General features: G+C 41.8%; 1 protein-coding gene across 2 annotated transcripts; it reads right to left on the bottom strand.

Annotated features, from left to right (window-relative positions):
- Window positions 1–1,600: 1,600 nt before the first annotated feature.
- Window positions 1,601–11,458, bottom strand: LOC139029644 (vomeronasal type-1 receptor 1-like). 2 transcript variants are annotated; one of them, XM_070451718.1, is made up of 3 exons: window positions 10,392–11,458; window positions 3,872–4,082; window positions 1,601–3,564 (listed from the first exon to the last, which is right to left on the bottom strand). In XM_070451718.1, the coding sequence occupies exon 3, from the start codon at window positions 2,844–2,846 to the stop codon at window positions 1,902–1,904; it is 945 nt and encodes a 314-aa protein (XP_070307819.1). In that variant the 5' UTR covers window positions 2,847–3,564; window positions 3,872–4,082; window positions 10,392–11,458; the 3' UTR covers window positions 1,601–1,901. The 2 variants fall into 2 exon arrangements, with proteins under 2 accessions (XP_070307819.1, XP_070307821.1); XM_070451720.1 differs by lacking the exon at window positions 3,872–4,082.
- Between the last annotated feature and the right edge of the window lie 566 nt (window positions 11,459–12,024).

Below are 12,024 nucleotides of genomic sequence, written 5' to 3'. Positions count from 1 at the left end.
ACGCCAGGAGTTATGGCCCTATCAGAGTCTTTTTTCGAGCCTCTTGTAGCTGGCGATCAGAAGGCCTCTTTGGCCAATCTTTCTCTACAACTCTGCCCATTCAGGCACTTAGAGGGCTCCTTTGCCTGGGGTCCTTCTCTGTTGTTAGGTGCGTCAGGCACATAGAGGGGACCCCCTGACTGGGGTGCTACTCTGTAGATTGGTGCATTAGGCACTCAAAGGGGCACCCTGGGTGGGGTCCTACTCTGTAGTTCAGTGCGTCAGGCATTTGATGGGACAGCCTCTCTATTGTTCAGCTGCCAATGCTGGTGTGTGGAAAGAGAGAGGTTATGGTGATGGCTCCACCCCCTATGTGTGACTCAGCAGTATCGCCTTGTTTCCATGGCTACCTGGCTTTCCAGGTAGCCCACCAGGCACTTCCCACCACATCTGTTTCCTCACATCCCCTCGACCTGTCTTTCCAGTCAGCAGCAGCCCTCACTCTGGGGTTGCTCCACAATCCCTAAACTTCAGCTCCCAGCCTCTGCCCCTTCCAGGAGACCCGCGTTCCTGCCTGGTGTTTGTATGGCTGCGGCAAAGACTGTCTGATTCTCATTCCGTCTAGGCACTCACATATCAGCTGTTTCACTCTCACCCTTAAATGTTTCTCCTCTGACTCAGACAGTTGCTCCGCTGTGGGAGTCAGACCCCTGCTTCAGTTCCCCACCCACCAAGGGCAGGTCCAGTCCTACTAACTCTTCCGTTTTGCCCCCTAGTTTCTTTGTCCTACCAAGTTTTGCGTGGTTCTATATATTCTTCTCCACTGGCCAAGTACTGCTGTCTGCTCTCAGCTGGTGTTCTGCATGCACATCTGTGTCTGAAGGTGTATTTCTCCGTATCCGTGGAGAGAGATGTACTCCATGTCCACCTACTTCTCCGCCATCTTGTTCTCCCTCCTTGATGAACGTTTCAGTTTATGAAGCTAGCACAGCTAGTCTGAGTGTATAAATATTCACCAACAATATTAGACCTCTTATACAGGTAAACGTTTAGGACCTAATTGGTTCTATTTGCATAAAATATACCCTTTTATAAATAATATGAAAATTGTTGCAGTAGTAACAGACATACCGATAAATACATTAAATGTAAGTGGATTAATGTTCCAACCAAAACACATAGACTAGTTGAGTGGATACAGAAACAAGACCCATATATACACTGTCTATGAGACCCACATCAGATTTAGGGATGTACATAGGCTGAAAGTGATGGGATGGAAAAAAGTATTCCACACAAATGGAAACTAAAAAAAAAAAAAGCTGGAGTAGCAATATTTATATCAGACAAAGTAGAATTTAAAGCAAAGACTGGTATAGAGACCAAGGAGGGCACTACATAATGACTAAGGGATCAATTTAAGAATATATAATCATTGTAAATATAGATGCACCAATAGAGGAGGACCTCAATATGTAAGGTGAATACTAACAGCCATAAAGGGAGAACTTGACATTAATGCAATAATAATAGGGGTTGTTTATCACCCCCACTTTCATCAATGGGTGGATCACCCAGACAGAAAATCAATAAGGAAACATACTTTTAATGACACATTAGACCAGGTGTACTTAATTGATCTTTATTGAGCATTTTATCCAAAAGCAACAAATCACACCTTCTCATATGCATGTGGAACATTTTCCAGTATGGACCACATGCTGGAACACAAATTGATACTCAGTAAGTTTAAGATACATTGAAAACATATCAAGCATCATTTCCAATCATAATGCTAGGAGCTTCAAAATAAAGTTCCGGAAAAAAAAACTGTGAAGAGTAGTCTGAAAATTCCTAGTATATTAAATGTAAACAAATGAGGGAAAGAAATCAAATTTTCTATAGAAAATAGAGTCAACTGGTCACAGCCAAATTAGCAAAAAGTGTTTTCCTTGCCTAGAAGATGAAGCAAATATATTACGAGTGACACGAGTATCCCTGAAAATAAGCACAAAGGGGCTGAGTGTTGGGAAAAACAAAGACAAAAATACAGAGAGATCTACCAGCCACTGGCCCGGAATAGCAAATAGACTCATCCTAAAGGTCACAAGAGCAGACAGTGAGTACAGTGAACAAAAGCAGCTCGCAAGGATCAAGACGGTGGACGTGGCTCTCGCCTCGGCACAAGCTCTGGAAGAACGGCTGTTGCTGTGAATGTGCTGGACCCGCTGCTTGTGCTTGAGCAGGAAAACCACCGTGGAGCCACTAGCCCAGACCATGAGACTCAAACATATGAAGTCTGTTGTGAAGAATATGGACGGATATACAAACCTTATATTTCTGTTTGGATTCAAAGTGAAACAGTATCCATAATTTATCCTTACACTAAGGTTTTCAATGTGAGTTGGACCAGTGATATAGAAAGGAATAGAGAGATTGATCAAAAGATTCAGGATCCAGCAAAAGAAGCAGCAGAAGGCAATGCACATTGACGATCTCATTCTGAGCTCCAGCCACCTACAGAAATGGGGGCAAAGTCTAATGGCTTGGAAGCCACTGAGGAGGGAGGTCATGCTAAAGCAAATCCCTCTGCTCACCCTTTGAAAATAGAAGATAAATTTACATCCAGCATCGTTCAGGAAATTCCTGGATCCAAAAGTTGCCATTGCATGAGGGATCCCTTTGGAGAAAAGCACCAAGGAGTTGGCTAAGACGAGCTGGTTGAGAATCAAGTCTGTGGGTCTCACGTTGCGTCCAGTGAGCAAAGTGAAGTTATAAAGACAAAGGAGGAATGAGTTCCCAAGGATCCCCACTCCCATCTGAGTGACTAAGATAATTCCCATTTCCCACTTTGAAAAAGCCATCATATTGTTATCTATGGGACACTGATTTTAGTTGGAACCTGAGAAATGAGTAGTTCAACAAACAAAAATAAATCTGTTCCCACCACCACCATGCCCAGCATTCTCCAGTGCTAAGGCTGATACATCCTTTCCCAGTTTAGATGAGCATCAAGTATGTGTTTATGGGTGGAGATTTTACTCCTGAAGATCCTGGTTCTACTTGGAAACGTGTAATGTCTATTTCTAGGATATGAGTGAATGCATTAGGCCCTGAATGAGCAACAGAGTTTTGTACATGTGTAAATTGAGTGGAAAGGTTCTCTACCCTCTTATCTACAGTTACGTCCCAGATGCATTGAAAAGCTGGGTACAAAACTGTGTGTAGAGTGTGCTTGAGTATTCCCAAATGTACGGAAGAATTACTATACAGACAAGGAACATGTATTTGTATAGAGTAGGGGAGAATTTAAATCTAGACCTTTTCTCCTCATTCACCAGAAGTTTTTCTTTTAATTTTTTATTTGTTTATTTTTGGCTGCACTGGGTCTTCATTGTGGCCCAGGGGTTTCTCATTGCAGTGGCTTCTCTTCTTGAGGAGCACAGGTTTAGGTGTGTGGCATTCAGTCGTTGCATGCGTTTAGTTACTCCACAACACTGGCATCTTCCTGGACCAGAGATTGAACCTGTGTTCCGGCGTTGGCGGGTGGATCATAACCACTGGACCACCAGGCAAATCCTAAAGCTAGACGTTGAAGGAGAAAAAATGGTTAGAATGCTTTATTTGTACAAGAGTACATATTTCACATAGTTATAAAACAATATTAAAGTAAAGTAGATGTTTTAACGACACTAAGTTTACAAATTTTAAAAAATGAATGGTGGTCTCTATGTGCAAGGAAAATACTTCAAGTGACTTGAAAATACAGAACTTTGACTGTACGTTCTTAAGGAGATAGTATGAAAGTAAAACTACTTGCAATAAACATTACATATTACCTATATACTTCACTATAATGTAGTGGTAGAATATCTTGGAATCAAATACTTACTATCAATGGGAACGAGTATTTATGGGAGATAAAATCTTTGCCGACAAAGGTCGCTATAGTCAACGCTACGGTTTTCCCCATAGTCATGTATGGATGTGAGAGTTGGACCATAAAGAAAGCTGAGCGCTGAAGAATTGATGCTTTTAAACTGTGGTGTTGCAGAAGAATGTTGAGATTCCCCTGGACTGCAAGGAGATCAAACCAAGTGATCCTAAAGGAAATCAACAGTAAATATTCATTGGAGGGACTGATGCTGAGGATAAAGCTCCAATACTTTTGCCACCTGATGCGAAGAGCCAAGTCATTGGAAAAGACCCTGGTGCTGGGAAAGATTGAAGGCAGGAGAAGAAAGGGGTGAAAGAGAAGGAGATTTTTGGATGCTATCACCGAACCAATGAACATGATTTTGAGCAAGCTCTGGGAGATAATGAAGGACAAGGAAGCTTGGCGTGCTGCAGTTCACAGGGTCACAAAGAGTTGGACACAACTGAGTGACTGAACAACAACAAAATAAATGCCAATATAAAACCAAGGAACTTGAATAAAAGTTAAAATTGACATTTGGTAACAACAGGCAATACACATACAGTATTAGATTTTAAACTGACATGCATTTTATTTCACTTGCCATTCCAAAGAATCTGGAATTTTGGACAACCCTACAACGATGCCTAACTCTAACACCCAGTTTATGAACTCAATATATGTCCCAGTATAAGTAAACACGGTGTCTTGAGGGGAGGGGGAAAAACAAGCTTATTTAACCCTTAGGACAGGAACTTTCCAAGACAATCCTGAAACTGCTTGTCATACACAGGACGGAAGGAAATAGAACTCAGATGTCACTGAATTCCACTAAAGAAGCTACTTTTGTACAATTTTCATGCAGTAGTAACTCTAAAAAGTGGACTCAGGTAAACTAAATATCTCTAAATGATATAAAATTAATTGCAAAAGTCAATGCTAGAAGAGCTTAAGGAAACAGCTCATTGTTCAGAAACTGAATAAGGGTAAATATCAAGCATTTCTCCCGCAGTAATTGCATAGACAGTATTTCAGAGTAGGAAATCTTTGAACTGACACATAAACTGGACTGGTTTGGATAAGACCTGCAGATGCACAGATGGACAATAATACATTGTCCATCATGGGAAAAGATACAACGATACAAGATTAAATAGAAATTCAACAACATGGTGGAGACTTCCCCACCATGAAGACAATTCCTTTTTCCAGATGAACTGATGTTTCAGTATTGGGTGATGAGATAAGAGGACATTTTCAAACGGTGAAGACACAAATTCACTATGCTGGACAGGGTGTTGTTGAGTCACCACTTTCCTGGCATGGTCATTTCATTATGTCCGGAATAACAGCTATAATATGAATTTCCATTTCCATGATCAAGAACTGAAATGGTTTTACACTTGAGAAATAAAGGAAAGGAATTATTATGATGATAGTAATACAATTCAGAATATCCATAAATCAAGATAGCCAATTTTTTTCTTTTGTGGCAAGAGTCTTCTTTAAATGTATAAAGAAAATAAATAAGTAAAATTTTGGAAAACAATATTAAAATTAACTAGTGTGCAGAAAACAGTGAGTGAAAACCAAAAACTATATTTAAGCCATAGGATTCATTTTAAGTAATAGCAGAGAAAACTTTTGCCTTGGATAGAAGTTTTCCCAGTGTGAATAATTCAGTTCTCACTAAAAAAATATGTTACTGAATAAAAATTCCAATGAAAATTGAATACTAATATCAAAACAATACAAATTTTGTAGAAACAAAATTTAGTTTAACAAAGTGAACTTGCCTTACATAAAGTATGGTAATAATTACACATTGCCACTGACAATAGAAAAAAGCAGAACAGAACAAGGAGCTTTCATGTTATCTATGTTTGTAGGTATTTATATGATAAGTCTATATAGAAGTTTATATATGATAAAAGTTCATGAATTATATTAAAGCAATTACTTATTTAATATATGGTATTAGAATTAATTAGGACATGAGAGCTATATTTCCAACTTTAATCTCAGAGAAAACAATAAATACTAGATCTGCATTTAAGGAATTGTTAATGCCTTAGGTAAAAATGTTGCAATATATCCTCATAATGTTGCCTGGACAAAGTATTACTACGTATGTACCAAACCTGAGGATTTAAAACATTTTTCGCATATTTGTGTTTATAAATATTATAACTTTTTTCACTTTTATAATATCCTGTGCTGAAAAATTCCTAAAGCAAAGAAAATAAAGCCCAGTGAAAACATTTAATGCAGATGGCCCCTGGTGCCCAGCTGTGGAGGTGCCCAGCTGCGGAAGTCCCCAGCAACGCCCAGGGCCTTCAGGGATTTCTCCCTGGCCTGACCTCGGCCTCAGGCACTTCTGGGCCCAGGGGGGCGGGTGGGGGCAGGCCCTGCTGGAGCACCCATGGGGTGGGGGGTGGGGGGTGCTCAGAAAACCAGGCCACCCTCCGGGTCCCTCCCTGGGGCAGCACCTGGCCCAGCAGCCCTGGGAGCACCCAAAGTACCCGGCCCTGCTTCTCCAGGAGCAGCGGCCCTGTCCTCCCACCCTCGCTGGCGAGATGCCGCCAGTCATCCCCATCTCAGATTGATTTCAAATAAGGAAGAGTCAACAAAATCATGAAAGAATAATTTATCACTCGTTAATAAAAGAGCAACTACTTATTCAACACAAATAAAAGCTCAGTGAAAGTATTTAAGTATGTAGAACACCAAGAGGTGATTATAACCTCAGTGCTTTTGGGGGGAACTAGATAGGAATACGGAGAAGGCAACGGCACCCCACTCCAGTACTCTTGCCTGGAAAAGCCCATGGACGGAGGGGCCTGGTGGGCTGCAGTTCATGGGGTCGCGAAGAGTCAGACACGACTGAGCGGCTTCACTTTCACTTTTCACTTTTATGCATTGGAGAGGGAAATGGCAACCCACTCCAGTGTTCTTGCCTGGAGAATCCCAGGGATGGGGTCGCACAGAGTCGGACACGACTGAAGTGACTTAGCAGCAGTAGCAGATAGGAATAACCAACTTCTAGAAATCACACATTATAAAATATGATCTTCCATAAACACCAAAAAAGGCCAAATTATATTGAAATGGGCACTGAATGATTCATATATACACATATGAATGCTGAAATCTCATTTTAGGGTCAAGTCGTCTAATACAGAATTACATAATCTACCTTTTCTATCAAGATCCTAGTCAAATATGATTTAAACTTTGGAGTTTGTAAAAAAAAAAAAAAATGACTCAGACATCCCTGTCGGCCCAGTGGCTAAGACACAGAGCTTTCCTGGTAGGGGAATATGCCGTATGCTGTGCAGTGCAACAACAGAAAAAGAAAAATTAAAAAAAGAAACCCCAAACCTGACTGTCTCTACTGTAAATTTTAAAACTTCATACTTTCCTGCTGTCTGAACACCCTCACAGGGTGTAAACATCCCACCAAGATGGCCAGGTGCACCAGCGTGAAGGCTGGCCCTGCCACCAGCTGCTTTCTTCCCCTCCCCTCACCGTGACCCCCGGGCATTCAGACTCGCCATTGAGATCCCCCTTCACCCTTTGCTCTGTGCTCTCGCGGAACCTCAGGAAGGGCACTGGCCCTCCGGTCCACCCGCCCCTTCTCTCTCTCTCCTCCCCGCCTACTTGACAGGGCCCACTGCCTGGGTGAACTCTCCGCTTGTGGCCTCCTCATGCCACCAGTGACTGTCTCTCTGGGACCTGTGAGTATAGAAAACTTTGTTTTCCTGGGCCTCTCCCATGTTCCATCTTGTGGCTGCTTCTGACAGAGCATGTAAAAGGATACATGTCAACCACAAATTTAAGTCTTTTTGAAAATTATTTAGTGTGCTGAACACATAAAATTTTATCTGTTTTTCTAATCTTGTATCCAAAATGACTGTGCAGTTTAGGATTAGGTAAATCAAATGCTGTGTAAAATCTATTTCAATCAAATTTCGAAAACTGAAATAATGAGAACAGTTTGTATTAAAGTAGGAGGACATGGCTCAGTAAACAAACTACAACACTTTTGAAGAAAAAATCTGGTGGGTTGAGGGGTGAGTAGGAGACTGATGTCCATTCATATTCCTAGGACATTGATTAGCATGTTTTAGTATAAGAGATGCAGAAGACGAATTCACTCTGCCATACATCAGCAATTGTGATTTTAAGAGAAATCTTAGTGACTGAGTATAAATTCACCAGAACTATACTCACTGAGGGAAGCAAGTTTAACTATATGAGGTGAGAAGGTGGACAGGGTAGGGGTAGCGTAGGGGGTTTCAGAGTGAAATTTATCCATGAATTGATTTGTAAAAGTTTTCACAATCACATTTATAGTTCTACAATTAAAATTTTATCATTTGTGAAGCCCTTGAGATTGAAAGGAGAAAATTGGGCATAATGGAATAACAATATGGAATTGCCTTGGGACAGTGAAGTACCCTACATTAGGAAGCCTTAGGAAGAGACATCAGAAGTAAAACATGCAAGAGGACAAGGTAGAAAGATTAATAAAAATTTGTTTAACTAGAAAGCCAGGATGCTATGCATATGGAAGTTTCTGTGGTTACTATTCACTCCAGCTCTTCAAGAATTCAGCAATACATTACAATAAAGGATCATGATATTTCCCTGATCATTGAGTTTTGGGTAACAAAGGGAGGCTCCAAATTAAGTGCCTCCTATTCTCAGAGAGAAGCACATGGACCTGGCTGTCAGTGAAGTTCTCCAAGCAGAATTTTATTTTACTGTTTCATTCTTATCTTTTTAGACTGATCAACATACATCATAGAGAGAGCAAGAAATTACTCACAGAATGTAAATAGCAAGATATTTTAATATCTGGTTATGTTTGGGGAAGCACACTGACCAAAATCCCCCACCCTGGCCAGGCACCACAGTAACCATTTGCAGGAGTTCTTTTATGACAAGAGGTCCTGGTAAGGAACACGGAGCTAATAAGCCACCACCAACTGGAAGAGTTCTGGAAAGGTCAAAAGGAGACACCACATGTCCGACCACGTTCCGGAGTCCTTCTTGCTGGCATCCATCTTGGCTGAACAAGGCGTGCGCCACCAGAAAGGACTCTGAGTTAGACTGGTTGGCTAAAGACAACCCGGAAACTAATCCCATCACCCTGAAACCCAAGACTCTGAGCCATGTGACAGAGCAGTTCTCCTGGGTTCCCTCAGCCTACTGCTCTCCACCCCGGTGCCCTTCCCAATAAAATCTCTTGCTTTGTCAGCACATGTGTCTCCTCAGACAAGTCATTTCCAAGTGTTAGACAAGAGCCCAGTTTCGGGCCCTGGAAGGGATTCCCCTTCCTGGAACAGTCACATTACATGTCAGGGTAATATTACTATCCTAAGAGAACGAAGCCTTTCATTCATCTTTTTTGTTCAGACCCCACAATCATTAGAGATAATTTCTTTTAAGATAAAGACTTCATTTCCTTACATGGAGAATGATAAGACTTTCAGTTCTCTAATCTGGAGATAAATGTGAGCAGTCTAGCTGATCAGAGAACTCTATTATAAAGACTCACCTTTACCACACAGGCTAACAAGAAAATACAACAAAACCAACTGTGCATTCCATCCTGTCAGTCAGACCTCAGGTAATTCACCACTCAGAGCTGGGAGATCAGCATCGTTATCTAGTTGCCGGCACTTGCCTGCTGAGTGAAGTCTTTAGTGAATGGTGAGAGCTTCGGCATCTTCAGTCAAAGAAACATGAAGGAAGATCTCATAGAAACTGAAAATGTGAGGAGTGGGTAGAGAGGGAGGAATGCATCAAATGTGTGCAGGAGGCATAATCCTCACTGCATACAAAGGTATATTTGTGTTCCAATCCCAGGAAACACGAGAGAGAGCAGCTGATTTATATTGGTGTTTCAAACTGAATTTTCTGTGATATAGTTATCCTGAGAATCTAACCCTTGACTAAAAAAGAGACACTTACCAAATAACATTCTCAACCAGAACCATGTGTTCCCAGACAACATCTGTGCAGATGTGGAAAGGGCATCTGAACCCAACCAAGATAAAGGTTTGGAATACCGTGATGTCATCTCCTTATTGGGAAGTGATTATCCTGCCACCTGTCATTTCAGTGACAATACTTTCAGAGGGAGTTGAAATTATCTTTGAAAAATAGTTGCAGATTGTACAATTCATTGAAAGCAATTATTATTGATTATAGTGTTTTCTATTGAAAATTGCAGAAATACCTCGGGAACAATTTTCCTGTGGAATATTTTTTAAAGACTCACAGAACATGGAGCAGGACAGAAAAACTGAGATCTAATAAGTAAAAAACAATGCTGTCTTCTCATTATCTCATGTCAATAGAGATAACCACTGGTGCCCGTGTAGAAGAACCGGCTACCAATGAAGGAGACATAAGAGACACAGATTTGATCCGTGGGTTGGGAAGGTCCCCTCGAGAAGGAAATGGCAATCCGCTCGAGTATTCTTACCTGGAGAATCCAAGGACCGTGGCGCCTGGAAGATTACAGTCCATAGGATTGCGAAGAGCCGGACAGGACTGAAGTGACTTAGCACACTCAGCACACAGTAGGAATAGGAAACAGTTTTATTCAAGCCAAACTGAGGACTACAACCTAGGAGATAGGGAAGATGATAGTTCAGCAAATATTTTGAAGAGGTGAGGAGTGTTAACCAAAATTTTCACGAACAGAGACCTGATCGAAATAAAGAGATGTTTATTTGAGGTTGGTTAGGACTGTGGCAGAGAAGGCAATGGCACCCCACTCCAGTACTCTTGCCTGGAAAATCCCATGGGTGGAGGAGCCTGGTGGGCTGCAGTCCATGGGGTCGCTAAGAGTCGGACACGACTGAGAAACTTCACTTTCACTTTTCACTTTCATGCATTGGAGAAGGAAATGGCAACCCACTCCAGTGTTCTTGCCTGGAGAATCCCAGGGACGGCGGAGCCTGGTGGGCTGCCGTCTATGGGGTCGCCCAGAGTCGGACACGACTGAAGCGACTTAGCAGCGGCAGGACTGTGGCAGGGGTGACACTGATCCAAGAGGTACTTGAATGGTGTTCTGCCAGACTACAAAATTCGGGAGGGGGGCTTCTACAGGCAACCCCCCTGCAGGTTACATAAATCCTTTGTTAAAAAGTTAGGGCTGTATGGAAATACAGTAGACCGTGAACAGCCACACACACAATGGAACACTATTAATAATAAGCCATAAGAAATATGAAATATTGTCATTTGTGACAACATGGATGACCTTGAGGGTTTTGTACTAAGTGAAATAATCAGATGGAGAAAGGTCATAAAATAAGATTCCTCTCACATATGGAATGGAAAAAAAAAAATTAACACACCAAACAAAACCAAAAATGTATAGACAGAGAACAGATTAGCAATTACCAGAAGGGAAGAGGTGGGGTGGGAGGGACAAATGAGTAAAAGGGGTCCACGGTATGTGATAAGTGGATATTAAACTTTTGGTGGTGAGCATGGTGTAGTGTATGCAGAAGTAGAAATATAACATTTTACATAGAAATCTTATATAAGATGGAGTTGAATCATGCTTAGGGGCATCTGAGCGGCTTTTAACAAAAAATGTTTGGCCTTGCTTCCCGTGACATGTGGGATCTTAGTTCCCTGACCAGGATTGGACCCATGCACCCTGCATTGGAAGTGTGGAGTGTTAACCATTGGACCACGAGGGGAGTCCTTAGTCCCTTTTTATATGTTCTGTCCTGAGCTGTTCTCCCAGACACTCCCCATCCCTTAATCTTGCAGCTCACAACTTAACACTCTGATTAAGATGAGAGAGACATGAGCCGCCTTGGAATGAGAACTGAGTGTCCTGAGCATCTGGGGGAGCAGGCACTTCCTCACACGCTCTCCGTCTCCCCTACAGGAGAAATTGCAACTGAGAAGGCCTCTCTTGGAATTGGTTGTACTTCTTGGGGTGGGTTGACAGGAGAGCAAACTGATTCTCTTACTCTCTTCAATGTGCTCAATGTTCATTTTCTTTTCTCCAGTGATGAGCTGAAATTTCTCATCTGTACTGTTATGTTCCCACAAGGACCCTCTTCTCTGGACCCCCGTTGCTGGGAATAAACCTG

The sequence above is a fragment of the Odocoileus virginianus genome, chromosome 20 (assembly GCF_023699985.2).
Source record: "Odocoileus virginianus isolate 20LAN1187 ecotype Illinois chromosome 20, Ovbor_1.2, whole genome shotgun sequence".
In the NCBI taxonomy this organism is placed as follows: domain Eukaryota; kingdom Metazoa; phylum Chordata; class Mammalia; order Artiodactyla; family Cervidae; genus Odocoileus; species Odocoileus virginianus.
This window is presented reverse-complemented; position numbering and strand designations above follow the sequence as displayed.

Bases quoted from the DNA above. Each gene is read 5' to 3' on its own strand.
- LOC139029644 (XM_070451718.1), bottom strand. From the start codon at position 2,846: ATGATGGCTTTTTCAAAGTGGGAAATGGGAATTATCTTAGTCACTCAG.